The 23,312-nt window shown below is 41.5% G+C and overlaps 1 protein-coding gene across 1 annotated transcript in view; it reads left to right on the top strand.

The window, feature by feature from the left end:
* LOC111881285 (calmodulin calcium-dependent NAD kinase) overlaps positions 1–23,250 on the top strand; it is a gene marked incomplete at its 5' end in the record, with an annotated part of 29,579 nt that extends 6,329 nt beyond the window's left edge. The window contains 10 exons of the mRNA XM_052767613.1: positions 2,391–2,549; positions 2,657–2,880; positions 2,988–3,055; positions 3,162–3,383; positions 3,470–3,596; positions 3,799–4,118; positions 4,203–4,347; positions 4,514–4,739; positions 9,122–9,153; positions 23,170–23,250. Coding sequence (XP_052623573.1) covers positions 2,391–2,549; positions 2,657–2,880; positions 2,988–3,055; positions 3,162–3,383; positions 3,470–3,596; positions 3,799–4,118; positions 4,203–4,347; positions 4,514–4,739; positions 9,122–9,153; positions 23,170–23,250 — 1,604 coding nt within the window. The remainder of the gene's footprint in view (positions 1–2,390; positions 2,550–2,656; positions 2,881–2,987; positions 3,056–3,161; positions 3,384–3,469; positions 3,597–3,798; positions 4,119–4,202; positions 4,348–4,513; positions 4,740–9,121; positions 9,154–23,169) is intronic.
* Between the last annotated feature and the right edge of the window lie 62 nt (positions 23,251–23,312).

The raw sequence follows: 23,312 nt of genomic DNA, 5'->3' as shown, positions 1-23,312 counted from the left end.
TAATTGAAAATGTAAAATATATATATATATATATATATATATATATATATATATATATATATATATATATATATATATATATAATGATTTTCCTGAATGCTGGTAGATTAATGGTTATGTTTTTTCTATATTTTGTCTTAATAGAAAAATATAATGATATATGATAGAGGTACATTTTTCAAAATGCAATGTGTTAAAAAATTTAGAATACAATATAAGTATATAAAGTTAACTAATAAATAGATAAATGACAATATGCTTTTTTTTTTTTGCATTTAACCCTAAAATATGTAAATAAATAAATCTATTTGTTTGTTGTGTAGTGTATATGCGTTTTATGAATTGTTGTAATGTTTGAGAAATTGTAATTTCTAGCAAAGGCTTTATCATCAATTGCACATTTTATTTCGGTTTTGGATTAGAAATTTGTTAAAATGAAAGTAAATTCTGCGTTTTCAAATAAAATCAGGGGATAATGACTTGTAAGGGTAACGAACTTTCGAATCTGTTCACATTTAGTCACTAAACTTTTTTTCGTTATCTATTTGCCACTGAACTATTGAAACTGTACATATTTTACCCTTATGACCGGTTGTTACCGGTCATAAGGGTAAAATGTGTACAGTTTCAATAGTTCAGTGGCAAATAGATAAGGAAAAAAAGTTTAGTGACTAAATATGAACAAAATCGAAAGTTCGTTTCCCTGTAAAAAAGTTCAATGACTAAATGTGAACAAACTTTCTCTTGTATTATGTTTTAGCAAATTATTTATTTTTGTTAAATTCTAGCAACATTTGTTGATGAAGAAAGTTTATAATCATTTTTCGATTATAAAAATGAGGAGAAATTTAGATATGGAAATTCGAAAGTTGAATTTTTCATATTATGCTAACTTGAAGACCGAAGTGGCCTCAGAGTATTTGAAGTTTATGAAATGATTCGACTAGAGATTTGGAAGAGATTTCGGTTCATGATGGGTTTGGACTTATTGAAGATTTTTGGAGTGTGCATAAATGCTCAAATTTTGGATGATTTTTTGGAGAATGAGAAACTCCTAATTACCTTTTGATGCTCGGTTTGTATGGTCTCACATTCTATAACCCATATTGAAAAGTCATAGAAGAATTGAAGATTTGATGTTCATCTTTACATGTGTCACGTTTGAGGCTCGATTCGTGAAGTTGCTCGAGTTTGGAAGATTTGAAGTGGGTCATCCATTCCTAACTTTGAGGGGGAGAATATTGGGTACAAAGTTATCCATGTATGACTTTGTAAATGGTTTGACTTTTGTAGACTCACTTGCATGTGGTAAAGTAGCCTTATGACATGATATATATATATATATATATATATATATATATATATATAGAGAGAGAGAGAGAGAGAGATGTAAAGACCTCTATATAAGGTGGGTTCATACCACATGTAGAGGTGTGCTTGAGAGTGTTAGTGTGTGTTAATTATGTATATTTGGATCTAGATCTTTTTTTGTAAACACCTTTCATAATCAATGCATCTATTAAACACCCAAATCATCGTGTTCTTTGTGTGTTCTTTAATTCCACATGTCAAACCAATGGTTATAATTCACATGAGTGAGAATGATTAGTTGTTTTGTAAAACCAAAACCGGATTGGAAATTTTGATTTTTTATTTTGGAAAATATAAAATCATTGTTTTTTTTTTTCGGTTTCGGTTTTTCGTAGATTTCTTCATCAACAAATGTTGCTAGAATTTAACAAAAATAAATAATTTGCTAAAACATAATACAAGAGGAAGTTTGTTGAGTTTTAGTCATTGAACTTTTTTAGAGGGAAACGAACTTTCGATTTTTTTCATATTTAATCACTAAACTTTTTTTCATTATTTATTTGTCAATGAACTATTGAAACTGTACACATTTTACCCTTATGACCGACAACAACCGGTCATAAGGGTAAAATGTGTACAGTTTCAATAGTTCAGTGACAAATAGATAACGAAAAAAAGTTTAGTGACTCCATATGAACAAAGTCGAAAGTTCGTTACCCTTACAAGTCATCATCCCTAAAATCAGTTACTACAAAAGTCCTTAAATTCCATGAAGAGTTTAGCTTGACAAATGACAATTGACACCCCTCCTAATCACCTTCTACTCCACTTCCCTCTCCATCTCTCTCGCTCCCCCATTTGATTAATTCTCAGCATTAATTTCAGATCTCAAAATTTTCCAGACAAACCAACAATATCTTCTGCATTCATATATCCATCTCAAAAACTTGTCGTCGGCCTAAGAAATCATGAAGAAAGGTGATACAAAATCATATCCTGATTTTTAAATTAACGACATAAATTTCTCATCGAACACCTATTTTTTGCAGATTCCGATGCTATCATGAGCAGTGAAAAACCGGTGTACACTCAGATCATTGTAGCGTCTTCCATCGGCATAATCATCGCTGCCAGCATGCATTTTGGGTTCAAGAGGAGACAAGGTCGGATCATCCCTCGGATACAAGTTTCAGACACTGGCCAGCCATTAAAGCTCGAGCATTTTTCTCAGTATGTAGGTAAGAAGTAAGATGAATTAATAAAACCACATCATTATTCTTGTTTTCGTGTGTTCATGTGTATGACCAATATTGTTTATATATATGAAATGCTTACATGCATGCAGCGAGACAAATAGGGTTCTCGGATAGAAGAGAGTGCCCAAACCTGTTCAGGTTTGCAGCTGAATATATCATGAAAGCAGAAGGATGTGAGGAAGAGATGTATTTGTTCTTTGCTGGTGAACAAGATGCAGATTCGCTGTTCATAAAGCTGGTGGAGGAGTTTGAGAGGTGCATTCTCAGTTACTTTGCTTTTCATTGGAGCAATGCTCATTTCATGATCAGTCAGGTGATTAGTATTTCTCTATAGATATATTGGATTGTGTCTATTTGCGATTATTAATTAGATCCAATATAAAAATAAAAATAAAACGAGTTCTTCCACTATGATTTCAGGTATTGGCTGGTTCCGATAATCAAGAACCAAAAAAGAAGCTCAAGGACATAGTCATGCAAGCTACCAGGTATTATGCTATCTGTTGATTATGGTGAATTAATTGGTGATTATGAATCGGAATGTTGGGATTTTGTCATTTTAATGAAATGTTGTGAATTTGTGAAATCAAACAGGGAACAGAGATTTGAGAGGGTGACGAAGAACCTGAAAGTAGCGCGGGTGTTTACAACATTGGTGGAGGAAATGAAGGCAATAGGGCTTGTATCTGCTGATGATTCACAGTGTACTGATGTTATGGTTCCCATGGCCCACAAAGATAGAAGCCCTGTCCTCCTCTTCATGGGTGGTGGCATGGGAGCCGGAAAGAGCACAGTTCTTAAAGACATTCTCAAAGAGTAAGTCATATATATAATGAAACTGACTTATTTACTGATCATAAAAAGACTCATTTGTTTTGTGATTGCCACTACACTACACACAGACCATTTTGGGCAGGAGCATCCGCAAATGCAGTTGTAATAGAGGCGGATGCCTTCAAAGAGTCTGATGTGATTTACAGAGCTCTCAGCTCCAGAGGGCATCATGACATGCTTCAAACAGCTGAACTCGTATATATGCTCTCTTAATATATAATTTCTTTCCCCATTAATTAAAATAAAATTAATTAATCAAAGTCAGAAAGATTAATCAAGAGGTAGTTAATACTATAATTATAGAGATGAATTTGTATATATATATATATATATATATATATATATATATATATATATATATATATATATATATATATATATATATATATGTGCACAGGTGCATCAGTCGTCAACGGATGCAGCATCATCCCTGCTTGTAACAGCACTAAATGAAGGGAGAGACGTGATCATGGATGGAACACTGTCATGGGTTCCGTTTGTTGTGCAGACGATAACAATGGCAAGAAATGTCCACAGAAAAAGGTATCGAATGGGGGCTGGATACAAGGTGAATGCTGATGGAAGCGTTACAGAAAACTACTGGGAACAGCTTGAACAAGAGACTGAACCTGTAGATGGAAAGAGAAGAAGACCATACAGGATAGAACTTGTTGGCGTTATCTGTGATGCTTATTTAGCTGTCATTAGAGGCATCAGGTAACCCCTTTTTTCATATATATTAATAATATATACTACAAATTGCATTTTTTACATTGCTTAATTGTTGTAATTAATTAACAGGAGAGCAATCATGTGTAGAAGGGCTGTGAGGGTGAGGTCACAGTTAACATCACACAAGAGATTTGCCACTGCATTTAAGACATATTGTAACATAGTAGACAATGCCAGGCTATATCTAACCAATGATCTCGATGGACCACCAAAGGTATATCTATCTATCTTGTTTATATTCTTTTAACTCGTAGATATATACATATATATATATATATATATATATATATATATATATATATATATATATATATATGTATGTATGTATATATATGTATGTATGTATGTATGTATGTATGTGTGAAACTGTTTGTCTAAAGTTGATAGGATGGAAAGAAAAAGAGAAGACATTGTTGGTGGATCCTGATGAGATAGCATACTTAAGGATGTTAGAAAGGTTGAACGAGAAAGCAAACTCCATATATGAACTTTACCGGAACCCCAACCCTATCCATGAAACTGGCTCCGTGTGGCATGACATTGTCATGTCACCTTCAAGAAAGACTATTCAAAAAGAGTTGAAGTATTTTATTCAGAAAGTTGAGAGCAATGCCACCAAAGAAGGATAATATGTAGATGGTGTGAATGTCATGCTTAATGACTACAGTTTTATTAGACCTCCGGAATGAATGTTTTTTTGTAACAAAGATTAATTAAGCAGATGAAAGCTTTTCAAGTGTAACAGTACAAAATTAGATAAACTGGACAATGTTCACAAGAATGTCACTTGGTAGGAAACTACAGAGTTGTTTCGTATTTGATCAACTAGCAATTTTCAAGTTTTCGGATTTATAAATTCTGCACAATGGTCACAAGACGACTAACTAATTGAAAAACTAGGATGAGTAAAAAAAATGCTGATGATGCTTATACAAGAAATAAATAAGACAGGACAAAACATACAAAAACTTGTAATGTGATCATCTGTTTCCTTGATTCCAGTTGGGGGTGGCTGGATCTGGAATGTTTAGGGTAGTATGATAGAATTATTCTTAATTTCATTGCAGAAGAGAGTCGTATTAACAAGTGGTAGCTGAGACGTTATATTCGACAAAGATAATACTTGTGCTTACTTGCCATTCATCACATTGTTGTGTACTTGTGCTTAAACTTAAGAACCTGTAAATAAGCAAATGAGCATGGCTTAATATGGTCAAACATCATAATCATCAAAAGGTAAGCATATATAAAGCAATTTTCTAATCAGACACTGTCAAATTTTAAAAACAAAATAAAACGAAATAAACTAAACACCTTATAAGCCTAGCAGATAGAGGAAAAGAATGGAATAAGTGTTTGCCTCGTAGAATGTTTACAAATGAATTGGAATTTATAGGAATGGTAATCTAATTCCAAGTATGTTTGAATCAAACTTGTATTAACGCATCATATTCATCAGCCATAGCTTGCTTCTAATGAGGGAGTTTAACAACAGCCAAGAAGGTTGTTGGTTCCTGTTCATGGTTGGTGGAAGTATGTAAAGCCGTTGGATCAAAAGGAACTTTCTTTTTCGGGTTTTGGCAAAGTGTAGCAGAGCGTGGCCGGGCAGTAAAAACCGCAAGAGGAGCCTCGATTGTGGCCTCAACGGATACAGGAGTCGTATCCGAAACAGGGTCAGGTATGCGTCTGTTTCAACAAGCATAGGTGAAAAGAGGGGTGGCGGCAGTAGCTGGTTCCATCGATGGATTCATAAGGGGTACGGTATGTAACACCGTAAATTTTCAAAGCAATTTTTCATTTTTCCAAAATCACATAATGTATCACATCACAAATCAAAATCCATAATCAATTCTGTTTTCAAAACAAATCCCAAGATCTCTGATATAAAAATCTCCATCAGTGTGTGTGTACGTGTCAAGCCATCGCCTTCCCACGGTCCTCGCTGGTACCTGAGACATCAAACATAACAACTGTAAGCATAAATGCTTAGTGAGTTCCCCAAAATACCACATACTGCAAATACGCCACTCGAGGCTAACCTGACCCTCTGGTCAAGATGTCTCAGCGGGACCTTCCAGTCCCGCAGCTCGTCGGACCCTCTGGTCCAGTCATAGCTCATTGGGCCCTCTGGCCCGATCTGAATCGTTGGACCCTCCGGTCCGGTCTATATAGTCATACAGCATACAATAACACATAGCATACAATCTCATAAATAGCACACAATCTCATACATAACACATAAGACCCTCTGGTCAACTCATAATACCACTCAAGGTAACGTATAGTGAGAAGACTCACCTCGCGTGTCTCGCTAACTCGTAAAACTCTCAACCACTAGTGCTCGATCTCCCGAGATGTCGTCCTCCTACAACACAGGTGCATCTTTACTTAATACTACTTGACTCTGACTGACTAATACCACTAAGTCAAACCAGTCACTACTGGTCAACGGTCAACCCGACTCGCCGAGTCTGGCGTGGACTCGCCGAGTCCCTATAGGAACCTGATTCCCTCTGAATCTCTTCCAACTCACCGAGTCACTCACCCGACTCGGTTACACAGTCCCTGGTCCGAAGTCTCTGAACAACCCGCACCAACTCGCCGAGTCTGGGATTGGACTCGGCGAGTGCACTCCATGCACAACCTCAAACGACCTTCTAAGGTCAGATCCACTTTAGTAATTCATAAATCCAGTCCCCTTAAACTTATTAACCACGTAAAGTTCGAATCTTGGTGCTCATTAAGCATCATATAGCTCATTAATGGAGGTTTAGCCTCAAATACATAGATCCCAATCTAAAACCTCCATGGATGCACATAAAGCTTGGGCAAGGAGGTGCTCTGGACCTCTATGGGTCTAGATTCAGAGCCATAACTCGCCAAGGGACCTTAATGATGCTAGATCTAGCCACAAATGGGTTCAAAAACCCTAAATCTATATGAACATCACAATAACAAAGAAGGATTCGAATGGTACCTCAGATGTGATGTCCTGGACCTTAGCTCTTCAAGAATCCACCCCTCTCTTGCTTCCTCTTGGCTAGATCTTCTCTTCCCTTGCTAGACAATAACTCCAAGAATCAACAATGGCTTCTTCCCTCACTTGAATCACTCAATTGATCTAGGGTTTCACTCTGGGGACTAATGAGCGCAAATGACGGCCATAAGGCCCTTTAAATAGGCCGCAAACCCGAGAAATTAGGGTTTCATTAAACGTCGCAGACTCGCCGAGTCTGAGCATCAGTCCGGATGAGAACCCGCGTCCTAACTCGGCGAGTCTATGCACCAACTCGCCGAGTCCCTTCTCAAAACTCAAAATAAAAAGATTAATTAATATACCTGAAATCCCGGATGTTACAATTCTCCCCCACTAGAATCTGACTTCGCCCTCGAAGTCTCATTCCTGAAATAACTCTGGATGTTGCTCCCGCATCTCCCGCTCCGGTTCCCAGGTCAAATCGGTGGAATAAGCTGCATTTAGCTTTTGCTTGAAATCTAGGGTTTATATATTTCTCGAATTAGGGCCGATTTCGCAATTGTATGTGTTGATTAGGGCTTGAATGGACCGATTTCAGTTAATAAACTAAATCCTAGGACCTAATTTAGTCTAATTTCCGTCCCACAATGCCGGTTTAAACTCGGGAACGTACGCCTAGCGTACCCCTGTTGACTGCGAGATCTTGACTGATTTCGAGTTCTTTGACTACTTTATGCAGTTTCCCTGATTAAGTGGTTGTTAATTTTAAATAGTTACGAGATTATGGGAATGGATTTCTAAAGATGGTCCCGATTCTAGCTTATAGCCTTTGGACCACGACATGTTAACATTCTGTTGCCCCTGTTGTGTTTATTTTTAAGTTGGGTTATGATTTTAGCACAAGTAAAGTAACCGGGACGTAGATCTGTGGAACCTGGACGTACGCCCAGCGTACACTGGATGTACGCCCAGCGTAATGTCCCTACCCAGGTTCATTTTTTTTGGTTTAAAAATCTATTAATGCTGCCATATTTTGTTGGTTTTGTGTTATGTGTTAATGTGTGCAGATTATGGCTCGAAGGGCACAAAGAACCAACCCTCCCAAGGATGTGACCGATCATCGCTTTTTACAATTTCCGCAAACGCTGAACGATGCTACCCGGGCGCGTTATGTCACCAACTTGAGCTTGCTTCTCACAAAGGAGATTGATATTGCACCCTCATTTGATTGGGAGTTGGCTACCAGGACTGGACTTGCTGCATTGATCCAAGAGTTTTTGCAATATACACACTCGGACGCGAGTGGTGTGGAATTGTTTGTGTGTCAGGGATGGGCGCGTTTGTTCAGGATCCAGGAGCCTGTGTATCGGGAGTTTTTGCTGGAGTTCTACGCTACAGTTTCCTATGATCCTAGGAAGCCACTCGATGACAGGACAGCCTTTGCTTTCAGACTGGGAGGAGTGAGCCGGGAATGCAGCGTGATAGAGCTTGCGACTCGGGTGGGTATTTACACAGCCGACGAGACGAGGAGTGTCCACTTCCCGGCATTCCTTGCTGACTGTCTCACGGAACGGCCAGCGGACTATAATGAGAACACATTTTGGGCCGAGATTACGGGAGGAGTTTATACACCATCTACCGCTCGAGGGGGGATGATTCGGTCCACTACATACCGAATGTTGCACCGGTTGATTTCTATGTCTCTCACTCATCACAAGAATAGTGAGAGAGTGCCTTCGACAGACCTGTATTTCCTATGGGCACTAGTTACTCCAGGGAGGCACCTGAACCTTCCAGTTGCTTTAGCTGCATACTTGGGACGGAGGGCCAGGGGACTTAGGAGAGATAGCCCGATATGCAGAGGGCATTTTATCACACGGTTAGCTCGATCATACCAGTTGATGACACGTGAGATCACGAGATCGATGGTGTTTCACGACATGAGGCCGATGAGTCTTCAGCTATTGGATTCGATGCGCGTATTAGAGCGGGGTGGTGATGGTGTTTTGAGGGTTCGAGCAGATGATGAGGCAGATGAGGAGGGTGCTGCCGAGCAACAGCCGAGACGGGTCCAGCGGCGTCGACCTGCTCCTCAGGGAGTGCAGCAGGGACCTGAGCGGGAGATTGATATGCGCTATCTGGCTCAGGGCATTGACCGTCTTAGCGAGTATGTTGCACATGTGGACATGCAACAGCGGTGGTATGGGAATGCGTTGAACGCATTCTTTGCCCATCAGGGGTTTCAGTATTCGGTTCCCTTTCCACCACCATTCCAGTCACGATTTGATGGGGCCGCTACTTCTGGGACACAGCCACATGATGATGGAGATGACGAGTGATCCTTTTTATTTTGTTTTATTTGTTTTGTGTTATTTTTAGTTTAGTTTAGTTTTTAGTATTTGGTATGTAATTAAACTTTGATTTAGTTTGTTTTTCATGTTGATGCTCTTTGGTTGTTTAGATTTCTGCAGAATTTTCGCCCTTAGGAAGCTGGCAGTAAGTTCAGGAGCTAGGTCCGACTGTTGCTAGAGAGAGCGGTATGAGAGTTGAAGATTATAGTCGAGACCCATGATTTGTCATAAGTGTGGGGTGCATATTTATTTCGTGAGCAATCGTTTTGAAGATTGGCATTGTTACGATGTTTTGACTCTTATGATATGGATGAGCAGTTTCCATACTATAGAGTTGTATTTCGACGCGAGGAAGAAGTATCGTCCCGGTTGCCATGACATGGTTGACATTTTCCTATGTCATGGGGGATTTTTCATCGCGAGTAGAGGATGTCATTCTCGACGAGACGACGTGGTCGACACTTTCCCACGTCATGGTTACTATACTTTGCATTTATTTGCAATATTTTGCACCACATTTTTGAAGATGGCGGTCTTGATTTTATTTTTCGGCAAAATTTGAAGCAACTTGTAACAGCCCCATTCGATCTCGCCGCAACTATCCAGGGGAGTCTGTTCCTTTTTCTCTTTTTTTATGTTCTTAATTTGTTTTAGCATACAATGAGGGCATTGTAATAAGTGTGGGGTAGGGGATCGGTAAAAGTAAATTAAAATTAAGAGAAAAAAATGAAATTGCTAGAATTTGGAAAATTTAAAAATTTTAAAACTTGAAATAATAGTTTAATTTAGAAAAATCTAGTGATAATGTTGCTAATATTGTATGAAATGATCCGATGAGAACTCAAATGTTTAGTTGAGCCAATATACGTTATAGTGCATTTGTGGCCTCCCTTATTTTAGTGAAATCATGGAACAAAAACACAGCTCCGCTTGGTTTGAGGAATGCAATATGTTTAGCAGCCTAAACCTGAAATGTATCCAGGAAAATTATTATCATTAACCAATAAAGGTTGAGGTTGAGCGCCTCTGCTTAAGCATGTAGGATTTGAGTGAAAAAAGTGAGTTACATGAAAAAAAAAAAAAAAAAAAAAAAAAAAAAAAAAAGAGAATTACGAAAAAAGTTTGAAGAATTTTGGAGCAAATAAAGTAAAGATCAAAAGATCAAAATTCTGAAGAAATTCAAAAAGTTGAAGATACCAGAAATCAATTCAAATAAGGTGTTGAATTCAAAAAAATCAAAGATCAAATTGCCAAAGAAATGAAGAATTCAAATAAAGCTCCATAGTGGTATCGGAAAGTTGTAATTTTCTTGAATATGTATGCTTAGGTTGCTCAACTAAAAATACCTTGAGGTTAGGAGGTTTTATGCGGATGGATTCGGAGGGTTGCATAAAATGAGCATTGTTCGGAAAAAGTGGGCGAGTGTTTATGAAGATTGTGAGTATTTAAAATATGGGGGGGTACTTTAGGAAAATATTAGACACAAATGTACGCGTTGAGGTCTTGGCATAATGGCTGAGTTTTAAATGGATTGTTTAGTGCGATATTGGTAAAATAAAAGCAAATTTGCTTGGGGGCAAGCAAAGGCTAAGTGTGGGGTATTTTGATATGTGTATTTTCATATATATTTTTATACACTTTATCTTAATATTTTGGCCTTATTTATTCTATTTTAGAACTAAAAAGTACTCATAATGCTTTGAATTATGTTTTGCAGCTATTCGTTGCCGATGAACCACAAAAGAAAAAACTAAAGCGGAAGCCGGACTTAGAAGCTAAAAGAAATCAAAGTTGCTGAAAAAGTGAGTACGCCCCGCGTAAGGAAATAGTACGCGCCGCGTACACCTTTGCACCGGATAAACTTGATCGCGTGATTATCTTGAGTACGCGCTGCGTAATTCTAAGTACGCCCAGCGTACTTAGGTCGGCCACAAAGATTATAAATATCGATTTTTAGCTAACCAGGGAGGAGGATTCGATTTCTAACCTAATTTAGTCGACAATTAACTTCTGTTAAGCCGTTTTGAGGGTCTAGAAGGCGGCCGGAAGGCCGTTAAGCTAACGGGAGCAGAGATCGGAAGGATTGGAGAGCGGATACATGTTGATTATCATATGGTTTGCTGACGTGACCATGTTTAGCATTCTATTGTGGTACTTTTCTGTATTTAGTTTCTGATTTAGGTGTAAAAACCTTTTACTTTGTGTTTATGATTGAATGAAGCTTTGATTATTAGACTAATTGCTATATTAAATAGTTTATTTGTGTTTAATTTATCTTGCCAAGCTTGTTTAAAGATCCTCATGTGTTAATGATGATTATTTTCTGTTAATTGTTAAGTGAATTGAGTTGCTTGAACATCTGCTTGATTTGCTTGTCTCTTATGATTTTTGATGACCATTGAGATTATAAGACTAGAAATAACGAATGTGAAACTAGAATTAACTTGAGAATAAGTAAGTTAATGTGTGAGCCTTGTTTGATGACCATCAACAAGAGGTTGATTAAATGTCTACATTGATTAACTATATTTACAAGTCTTGCTTGATACGAACTGAACACTAGGAAGCATGTTAGTTTAATCAACTGATCACTGTTTGAATTGACTTGTTTGCTAAAGGATTAGTTATAGTGAACGCGAATCTAATCATTTTAGGAATCGGTGAACATTGAATAAATGAATTTGTGTATGCAATTGTCTATGTTTTAAGGTGTAATTTATTTAAACCCAAGTACCTGAAGAAATGTGCTTTCCTGTTAGTTTATCGAGAGTTGTTAATTGATTTATTAAACCATTTTATTATTTTCGTGTAACCTGTAACCTATAATCAAATATATTAAATTAATCCACCGTTCCCTGTGATCGACACCCGACTTACCTAAGCTATACTATAATCTGACTAGGTACACTGCCTATAAGTGCATAGATAGTCTAAGTTTGTTAGGTTATAAATATTAAAATTAGTGGGTACTTTTGTGCACATCACAGCCTCTGCCTGAGCCCCTCGGATGGTGTCCAAAATCAGAGTCGTCACCGTCAACCTCAAACAGATGTCTCGCAATGGGGCACTCTCTGCCCTACGACTCAGGGCGTCGGCTACCACATTAGCCTTGCCCGGGTGGTACAGGATCTCGCAATCATAATCCTTTACCACATCCAACCATCTCCTCTGCCGCATATTCAGATTTGGCTGATCCATCAGGTACTTCAAACTCTTGTGGTCCGTGTATATCGTACACCGAACCCCATACAGATAGTGACGCCAGATCTTAAGGGCGAACACCACAGCCCCCAACTCCAGATCATGGGTGGGATATCTCGTCTCATGAGGCTTTAACTGCCTCGATGCATACGCGATCACATGCCCTCTCTGCATCAACACCGCTCCCAACCTCGATATCGATGCATCACAGTACACCACAAAATCCTCCATCCCTTCCGGCAATGCAAGCACGGGAGCTTCGCACAATCTCTGGCGAAGAGTCTCAAATGAGGTCTGCTGCTCCGGACCCCATGAGAAAGTAACACCCTTCTGGGTTAACTTGGTAAGTGGCACAGCAATTTTGGAGAAGTCCCTGATAAATCTCCGATAGTAGCCTGCCAGCCCCAAGAAACTCCGGATCTCCGCAGGCGACCTCGGCACTTCTCAACTCATCACGGCCTCGATCTTGGCCGGGTCAACCAATATCCCATTCTGGTTAACGATATGCCCTAAGAACTGGACCTCCCGTAACCAAAAATCGCACTTGGAGAATTTGGCGAATAGCCTCTCCGACCTCAGAACCCCGAGGAGCTCCCTCAAATGCTCCTCATGCTGCTCTCTGGTCCACGAATACACCAGGATATCATCAATGAATACAATGACTGAACGATCCAACATCGGCCTACACACCCTGTTCATGAGATCCATGAATGCCGCTGGTGCATGGGTGACCCCGAATGGCATCACCACGAACTCGTAATGCCCGTAACGAGTCCTAAACGCCGTCTTCGGGATATCCTCATCCCAAACTCTCATCTGGTGATATCCCGATCTCAAGTCAATCTTGGAGAACCACGACGCCCCCTGCAACTGATCGAATAGATCATCGATCCTCGGCAACGGATAACGGTTCTTGACAGTCAACTTGTTCAAATCCCGGTAATCAATGCACATCCGGTGTGAACCATCCTTTTTCTTGACAAAAAGGATCGGTGCTCCCCAGGGAGAGCTACTGGGACGGCTGAACCCTTTTCCCAACAGCTCTTGTAGCTGTGAGGATAACTCCTGCATCTCTGGCGGTGCCAGCCGATATGGCGCCTTAGCGATAGGCACATCCCCGGGAATCAAATCGATACGAAACTCCACTTGCCTCTCGGGAGGTACGCCCAGCAACTCCTCGGGGAACACGTCCCGGAACTCACGCACTATCGGTACATCGTCCACTGAACTTGGCCTCCCAACGGCCTCTCGTACATCCGTCACATAGGCCACGAATCCCTTGCAGCCCTGCTGCAAACTCCGCCTCGCTCTGGCAGCCGAACAGAATACCGAACCACCACGAGTCCCCTCGCCATAAACTGTCAGCACTCCCCCACTAGGATCTCGGATCGTCACCAACTGACGCTCGCAATCTATGATAGCCCCGAAACGGCTCAACCAATCCATACCTACTATGACACAAACATCCCCCATAGCAATCGGAATCAGATCAATCGGGAACTCCACCCCGAAGATCTCCAGCACGCATCCACGTATCACCTCGGTAGCACATACCTCACGCTCATCTGCTATGGAAACCCGCAGAGGTCGACTCAACGCCTCTCTCGGAATACTAATGCGCCGACTAAAAGCTAAAGATATGAAAGACCGACTCGCACCCGAGTCGAATAAAACCAATGCAGGTACAGAACTCACAAGAAAAGTACCTACGCACAACATATAACAATTACAATAGCATAAACTCAACATAAAATAGATAAAGATAACATACCCGCCACGACGTCAGGTGCTGCGCGGACCTCCTCCGCAGTCAGCTGGAAGGCTCTCCCCTTAGCCTTCGGTGCTTCGGCCTTCACTGGCCGGGTCTCGGTAGCTCGAACCACAGGTGCAGATCCCTGCGCTGATCTCTGAAGCTGGGGGCACTCGGCCTTCCGATGGTCGGTCTGGTTGCAATGGAAGCAAACCGAGAACCCCTTCGGACAGTCCCTCGTAAAATGTCCTTCCTTCCCGCATTTGTAGCATACCCCAGTCTTGCATGGCCCGTCATGGCTTTTGCCGCACTTCCCACAAGTGCGGCCCCTCGAATTGCCTGTCCTCAAATCAGCGGGCTTTGCCCGCTTGGCGGCCGGCTGCGACTGTGCCGGTCGCCGATCACCCTTCTGCAACTCAGTCTCCTCCCTCGCCTGTGTCTCAAGCTCGATCTCCCTCTTCCTGGCATTTGCCTGGAGCTCGGCAAACGTCCGATAAGTCGAGTTTGCCACGAACTCACGGATGTCCCTCCTCAAGATGCTCAGATAACGGCTCATGCGAGCCTGCTCAGTGGACACCGACTCCGGGCAAAACAGCGCCCGCTCATGAAACATCCTCGTAATCACTGTCACCGACTCGGTCCCCTGCTTGAGGGTCAGAAACTCCTGAGCTAAATATTCCCTCTCCACTTGGGGAACATACTCGTCACGAAACATCGCAGTAAACCTCTCCCAGGTCACTGCAGTCAGCTCAGCTGTAGAATAGCTCGCGGTCACAAATTTCCACCAGTCCTTCGCCCCCAAGCGAAGCTGGTTGAGTGCGAATCGCACCCTCAAGTGCTCCGGACATGAGCACGTATAGAAACACCCCTCTATGTCTGAGATCCACCTCATAGCGGCGATCGGATCCTGTGTACCATCGAACTCCGGTGGTTTTGTGTTGCTGAACTCTCGGTACAGCAACGAATCACCACCCTGGGGTCTCGCAGCCGCAATAGCTGCGGTGGCTGCAGCAACAGCAGCATCAGTCAAAGCAGCGTATCGCTCGTCAAATGTCTCGATCAGTGTGGTCTTAATAGACCCAAACATCTCCGGAATCTCGGCTCTGATGGCAGCGGCCACCTCCTCATGGATGATCCGACGGATCTCCTCATCGCTCACCCCACTGCTCTCGGGGTTATGGCGTGTCCCAACCATGATCAACCTCTGAAATACAACACAAGAAATGTCAGGAATACTCTCGAGCATACTCACACTCGATAACTCAAACATCCTCTCTCCTGGTACTCCCAAGGATTCTTACTTGGACTGCGTACCAATCTGGTGTCTTCGATAGTACGGGCCCAATACTATCGTCCACACCGAATCGATATACAACCCAAGTCCTCCTCCTAGGATCCCAAATCGAAAACACTCTACTCTCGCTATGCACTGGCTACTCTCAATAGCCCTCCCCTGAGCTCCTCACTACTACCTACTCACTCTCTCAAAGTGTCTCCTAGCAGCAGCGATCTCCTAAGCTAAGGCATCACAACTCAGGCCCACTCTAGTCCTAATAGGAATACCTAGCCTCTCTAACATGCACCACATAATATCTCATAACTCATAACATATAATGTAAAGGTATTTTAGGGATTCACCGTTCGGGCGTTGGCTGACCGTACACACCTTCCACTCTGCTCGTTTCCAAAAACCTCTTTTTCTTTTTAGAAAATTTTAGTTTTATTTGAAAATTCCTCAAATCCTCGGTTTGAGTTCAAATACGCCCGAAGGTGCATCCGAATCCCTCAAACCAAGGCTCTGATACCAACTTGTAACACCGTAAATTTTCAAAGCAATTTTTCATTTTTCCAAAATCACATAATGTATCACATCACAAATCAAAATCCATAATCAATTCTGTTTTCAAAACAAATCCCAAGATCTCTGATATAAAAATCTCCATCAGTGTGTGTGAACGTGTCAAGCCGTCGCCTTCCCACGGTCCTCGCTGGTACCTGAGACATCAAACATAACAACTGTAAGCATAAATGCTTAGTGAGTTCCCCAAAATACCACATACTACAAATACGCCACTCGAGGCTAACCCGACCCTCTGGTCAAGATGTCTCAACGGGACCTTCCAGTCCCGCAGCTCGTCGGACCCTCTGGTCCAGTCATAGCTCATTGGGCCCTCTGGCCCGATCTGAATCGTTGGACCCTCCGGTCCGGTCTATATAGTCATACAGCATACAATAACACATAGCATACAATCTCATAAATAGCACACAATCTCATACATAACACATAAGACCCTCTGGTCAACTCATAATACCACTCAAGGTAACGTATAGTGAGAAGACTCACCTCGCGTGTCTCGCTAACTCGTAAAACTCTCAACCACTAGTGCTCGATCTCCCGAGATGTCGTCCTCCTACAACACAGGTGCATCTTTACTTAATACTACTTGACTCTGACTGACTAATACCACTAAGTCAAACCAGTCACTACTGGTCAACGGTCAACCCGACTCGCCGAGTCTGGCGTGGACTCGCCGAGTCCCTATAGGAACCTGATTCCCTCTGAATCTCTTCCAACTCACCGAGTCACTCACCCGACTCGGTTACACAGTCCCTGGTCCGAAGTCTCTGAACAACCCGCACCAACTCGCCGAGTCTGGGATTGGACTCGGCGAGTGCACTCCATGCACAACCTCAAACGACCTTCTAAGGTCAGATCCACTTTAGTGATTCATAGATCCATTCCCCTTAAACTTATTAACCACGTAAAGTCCGAGTCTTGGTGCTCATTAAGCATCATATATCTCATTAATGGAGGTTTAGCCTCAAATACATAGATCCCAATCTAAAACCTCCATGGATGCACGCTTGGGCAAGGAGGTGCTTTGGACCTCTATGGGTCTAGATTCAGAGCCATAACTCGCCAAGGGACCTTAATGATGCTAGATCTAGCCACAAATGGGTTCAAAAACCCTAAATCTATATGAACATCACAATAACAAAGAAGGATTCGAATGGTACCTCAGATGTGATGTCCTGGACCTTAGCTCTTCAAGAATCCACCCCTCTCTTGCTTCCTCTTGGCTAGATCTTCTCTTCCCTTGCTAGACAATAACTCTAAGAATCAACAATGGCTTCTTCCCTCACTTGAATCACTCAATTGATCTAGGGTTTCACTTTGGGGACTAATGAGCGCAAATGACGGCCATAAGGCCCTTTAAATAGGCCGCAAACCCGAGAAATTAGGGTTTCATTAAACGTCGCAGACTCGCCGAGTCCACTAAGTCGACTCGCCGAGTCCGAGCATCAATTCGGATGAGAACCCGCGTCCTAACTCGGCGAGTCTATGCACCAACTCGCCGAGTCCCTTCTCAAAACTCAAAATAAAAAGATTAATTAATATACCTGAAATCCCGGATGTTACACGGTGGTAGGTGGGGGGAGGGTTGTGAGGATGGATGAGTTGGTTGTGTAGTAGCTGGTGGTGAGGTTTCAGGAATAATGGGTAATGGGTAGGTCGAGACATATGGGTCGGAAGGAGAGGGTGAAGTTGGCGTAGATACATGAGCCAGAAATGGAAAGTATTGTTCGTGAAAACGAACATGACTGGAGATATACAACCTGCCAGAAGTGGAGTCAAGGCACCGATACCCGTGGTGTGAGGAGCTAGGAGCTATACCCGAAGAAGACACATGGAGTAGACCTAAAATCTATCTTGTGTTGATTGTAAGGTCGTAGATGAGGAAAACATTGGCACCCAAAGACCTTTAGAAAGGAGAAATTAGTTCGGCACTTAAATATGGACTCAAAAGGTGAGATACGAGATATGGTATGGGATGGCATACGGTTAATGAGATAAACCGCAGTGTCAAAGGCAAAATGCCAATAGGTTTTTGGAACACCCGATTTAGCAAGAAGAATCAAATCAGTTTCAATGACATGGCGGTGACGCCTCTCAACCAAGTCATTTTGTTCACTTGTATGAGGGCATGAGAGACGATGAATGATGCCAAGTGAGGTTGTAACAACATAAATTTTCGAAACAAATTTTCATTTTTAAAACATACTTTTATTCACAAGATAATATCAAAACATAATGTATCCAATGTTATCATAACAAAACATATCCCAGAATCTCAAGACATAAAACTCCACGAGTGTGTACGGATCATGCTGGCGCCTTCCCGCGATCCTCGCTAGTACCTGAAACACATAACACAACAACTGTAAGCATAAATGCTTGGTGAGTTCCCCAAAATACCACATATAACACATACGCCACTCAAGGCCATAACTCTGTGGGACCTTCCGGTCCAAGTGTCTCGGGGGACTTCCGTCCTGAAATCCTGGTAGGTCTTCCGGTCCTACCCGTATCGACCTTCCGGTCCGTAACCTCCTGACCTTCCGGTCCATATCATCTTGACTTTCCGGTCCTTATCATTCATAACATACATATCATATAACAGCATACAGCACATACATATCATAGCATATAAGACCTTCCGATCACACATAGGTACCATTCCAGGTACAGTATAGTGAGAAGACTCACCTCGGGTAACTCAATAAATCTCGTACTCGATAATACTGGTCTAGCCTCCGCCTAATCACATGGAATAATTACTCTAATCAATACAACTCTCAAAGGCGAGACTAATCCCTCTCTAAGTTCTCTCAGAAGGGTAAAAGACCATTGTACCCCTCTCATGGCTCCAAGATCCAAACATTGACTAAACCCTAAAAGTCAACAAAAGTCAACCCTTCGGGTTACATTGCGCGTACCAAATTTGTACGTTGGACGTACCCGGCAACTTCACGGAATCAGGGAACGCGACCCCCTACGTTGCGCGTACTAGGATTACGCCCCGCGTAAATCCCAGTTTCATACTCCTTTTGATATTGGGTCTTAAACGGTTAAGACACACGTCCAACTTTCAGATCTGACTGTCCCTAAGCCTCTTAATCCATAAAGTCGGTGACTTTAAGCCTTTGCATGGTCGTAAAAGTCACCAACACCCAAATCATTCCATTTCCAACATTTTAAAGCACATAACTCAAGCATGGTCGGCCCTTAGTGACCAAGACTGGATTTTTATGACATAGCAACCCCTAATGAGGTAACTTGGGACAGATCTCGGGTTCTAGTAGCTCATTAACACATAAAGTTATCAACTTGGGGGACAAAAACCCTAAACATCCCCTTACAAAACACAAACAGAAAAGAGAGAAAGCTTGGAGCTTTTTACCTCCAAAAGATGTGTTTCCCACTGCTGATCTCGGATCCGAAAGCTTGAGCTCTAACTCCTCTTCTTTCCAAAGCTTTCTCTTCACTCAAAAGTCCAAGAATGCACCAACAAGCCCTCCAAGTAGACCTGGCAATGGGGCGGGTCTGGAGCGAATCGACCTTGATCCAAACCCTTTTAACAAATTCCAAAACCTGATCCAAACCCGCTCCATAACCCGCAGGGTTTTGAATAATAAAACTCATACCCTTATCCACCGAATCAGCATATATCCAAACCCACCCCGTAACCCATAGGTTTTTTGAATAATCAAACACATTTTACTTAAATCATAAAATCACATTTGTTAAATAAAACAAATGTTGATTTAGAAAACACGTTATGAACTCGAAGAATTTCGATTGGAATTAAAATCATTATTGTAGTTACTTCCAATTGGTTTTTGACCCTCGATTGCATTGCTAGAGAATAACAATTACAAACTTTCTTCCAGTTGATAAATGAATTTATTGATTTATAAATGAAATTGGTGATTACATGATGAAATATAAATGAAATGACATCATGATTCTTGGGAGAAGACTGGAAGTCTAGAAGTTTAGTGTATGGCCTTTTCTCTTTGGACATGTGATTGAAATTTAAAGTAAAATTTAGACACTATAAAATATAAATGTATAATTCAAAAAATTTATATGGGGCGGGTTTTAAATGGAGCGGATTAGTGATGATCCATACCCGACCTTTTTAATAAAAGGGTTAGCGGGTATAGGTCGTTAACGGATAAACGGATCCAAAACAATGCTCCAAAGCCGTATAATTGTTAAGGGTTTGGGTCGGATCAGGGTCAAAACCCGCTCCATTGCCAGGCCAACCTCCAAGTCACTCTCTTGCTATATAAACGAGATTTAGGGTTTTGGGGGTTAAGTCTTTGGAAATGGTGGCCATAAAAGAGGACATAATGGTCTTTAAATAGGTGGCTCTCAAAAGATTAGGGTTTCATGACTGGGTCGGGTACGCCCCGCGTACTAGGCAATCCTCCGCGATCCATATGCGCACAAGTACGCTGAGCGTACACACAAGTACGCCCCGTGTACCCGTCATTTAATCTTATTCTTTTAGGGACCAAAATTAACAATCGCCCAAAGATTAGGATCCATAAAGCATACCTGATTTTTGGGATGTTATAGAGGTAAAGAATTGAGACAGTTTGTGAAACTCCCCCCCCCCCCCCCCCCAGTTAGTTTGAACAAATTTAAGTTTGGTAGAGAACTAGCGTTCAACAACGGTAATAAATAGTTTGAACACATCATAAACATCATATTTGCGTTTAAGAGGGAAAATCCACATAAAGCGAGAGAAATCATCAACACATAATAAAAAATAATTGTGGCCATCAGACGGGGTCACAGGTGTCGGACCCCAAACATCACACTCAACAAGATCTAAAAAATGTTTACTATTAAATGTGGAAGGTGACAAATGAAGTTTAGATGATTTCCCAACGTGACATGAATTACAAAAAGAATTTGAACCTTTACTAGAAACGGGAAGACAATACTTAGAAAACATAAAATTTAAAAGTTGTGGGTGAGGATGTCCCAACCGTTGATGCCAAATGTCGGAGGATGCTATAAGAGTAGTGAAAGCAACTTTAGTAAGACGTTGAAGTGATGGAAGACGAATGGAGTAGAGACCATTGTTGCTTGGACCCGTGAGGAGGGAAAGTTTTGGTAGTATTGTCTTTCACAACAAAAAAGACGAGTGAAATTCAAAGAAAACGTCATTGTCTAGGCAAAAATTTTGAACTGAAAGAACATTCTTTTGGATTTCAGGAACATGAAGAATATTAAATAGAGAAAAAGTTTTCTTAGGTGAATAAAAACGAGTAGAGCCAATATGAAGAATAAGTAATCTTGTATCGTTGCCAACGTGAAGAGCATCCTCACCAAAGTAAGGCATGTGATTGTCAAGAGAGGATAAATCATGAGATATATGGTTGTTTGATCATATGTCGGTGAGTCAGGTGGTTGTCTGTGAGCGATTTTCTGCAAAATTAGCAGAAGGCTGTTGGCGTGGGCGAATGGTGTTAGGATCACGGTTAGGGCACTGGGAAGGAATATGGCCAACACCGCATCTGTTACAGGTACCATAAACTATGTTTTGATTGGATTCCCAGGAGAATTGGCTTCGATTACCGACTGTTTGTTGGTTCGAGTTTCCTCGGCCATGACGGTTGTTGGACCCACGACCCCGAGAGGAAGGAGGCCGGTTAGTATAAAAGGCCAGAGGAGATAATGGGGGAGTCGGGTTAAGTTGAAGACCCAGCTGAGAAGCAAGTTATTGTAGAGCTTGTATGGGATCAGTATGTGATGTGGCGCTAATAGGGTAGAGGGACCGGTGGCAGTAGTAGTAAAAGCTTGAGCAGGTGCAACAGTGGGTGGGTTTTTCTTGACCATAAAGTCATGGTCAGCAAGAAGACCATGAAGTTCTTGAAAGGTGGTGGGAGCTTGGTGAGCTAGCAGTGTGGATTTTAGACCATTGTATTCCTCACGAAGACCATAGATAACTAACATAACAAGGTCTTTTTCCTTGACTGGTTCGCCAATGTTCGCTAGAGCATCTGAATATTCTTAAGCGCGCAGGAGATAAACAGAGGCGGTTTCATTAGATTTCATATCAAGCTTCAGAAGTTGGGTTTTAAGGGTGTATTCTCTAGAAGAAGTTTAAGGAGCATAGGCTCTCTGTAACGAGAGCCAAAGGTCCTTTGAGGTTGTGCCTTGGGCATGGGGGTAAGATGCTTCAGAGATGGTAGATAGGAGGAGCATGCGAACATGGGCATCATTAGTTATACATGTTGTATAGGAAGGATTCGGCTGAGGTTCCGTTGTGGTGGCTTTCTCTGTTGGTGGTATAGTAGGGTTGGGACATGGAATGGTTCCATCAATATAGCCAAAAAGATTATTGGTAACAAGAAAAGGTTCGATCATTATTTTCCAAAAACCATAATTAATAGAAGAGAGAGTAAAAGGAAACTTATGAGAATTGTATGATGTTTTCTCAGTTGTGGAGAAGACGGTGATGATGCCCATTGAGATCGATTTCTTGCTGAGGATTGATTTAATGTTTTTGATGATCAATTTGTGTCAACTGATGAAGAATCGGCAAGGGTAGGGTTGTAACCCTAGAGGAGTTGTATGTTTCCCCCGCTCTGATACCAAATCAGACTTGTAACTTTAATTGAATTGAGATTCATTCAAAAATCGTGTGTATGTGCAGAGGGATAAGTATATATAATAAGCATGTGACAATCTAAACCCTATACTAATATTAACTGTCTAATAGTTTGGTAGACAGTAAATGAAATTGGAATCCAATTCAATATTTCTTTGGTTGGAATGAAATGGAACCGGATGATGTAAAAATTAAAATCACATATTTTTCCTTACTTTTTCTTAACTTTACATTGTTTTATACGTTATATATGGTGGTTGGTGATGGTTGTGGGTGGTTGTAACAGGTGGCAGTGATGGTGGCGGAGGCGGTATTGGTGGTGGTGGTGGCGGCAATGGTGGCTAGTGATGGCAATGGTTGCGGGTAGCAGTGACAATGGCAACAGGTGATGGTGGTGTTAGTGGCGGTGGTAGCGGTGGTGATGACGGT

This window comes from Lactuca sativa, chromosome 9, assembly GCF_002870075.4.
Source record: "Lactuca sativa cultivar Salinas chromosome 9, Lsat_Salinas_v11, whole genome shotgun sequence".
NCBI classification, from domain to species: Eukaryota; Viridiplantae; Streptophyta; class Magnoliopsida; order Asterales; family Asteraceae; genus Lactuca; species Lactuca sativa.
The sequence above is the reverse complement of the archived record's forward strand: the minus strand, read 5'-3'. Positions and strand labels throughout refer to the sequence as shown.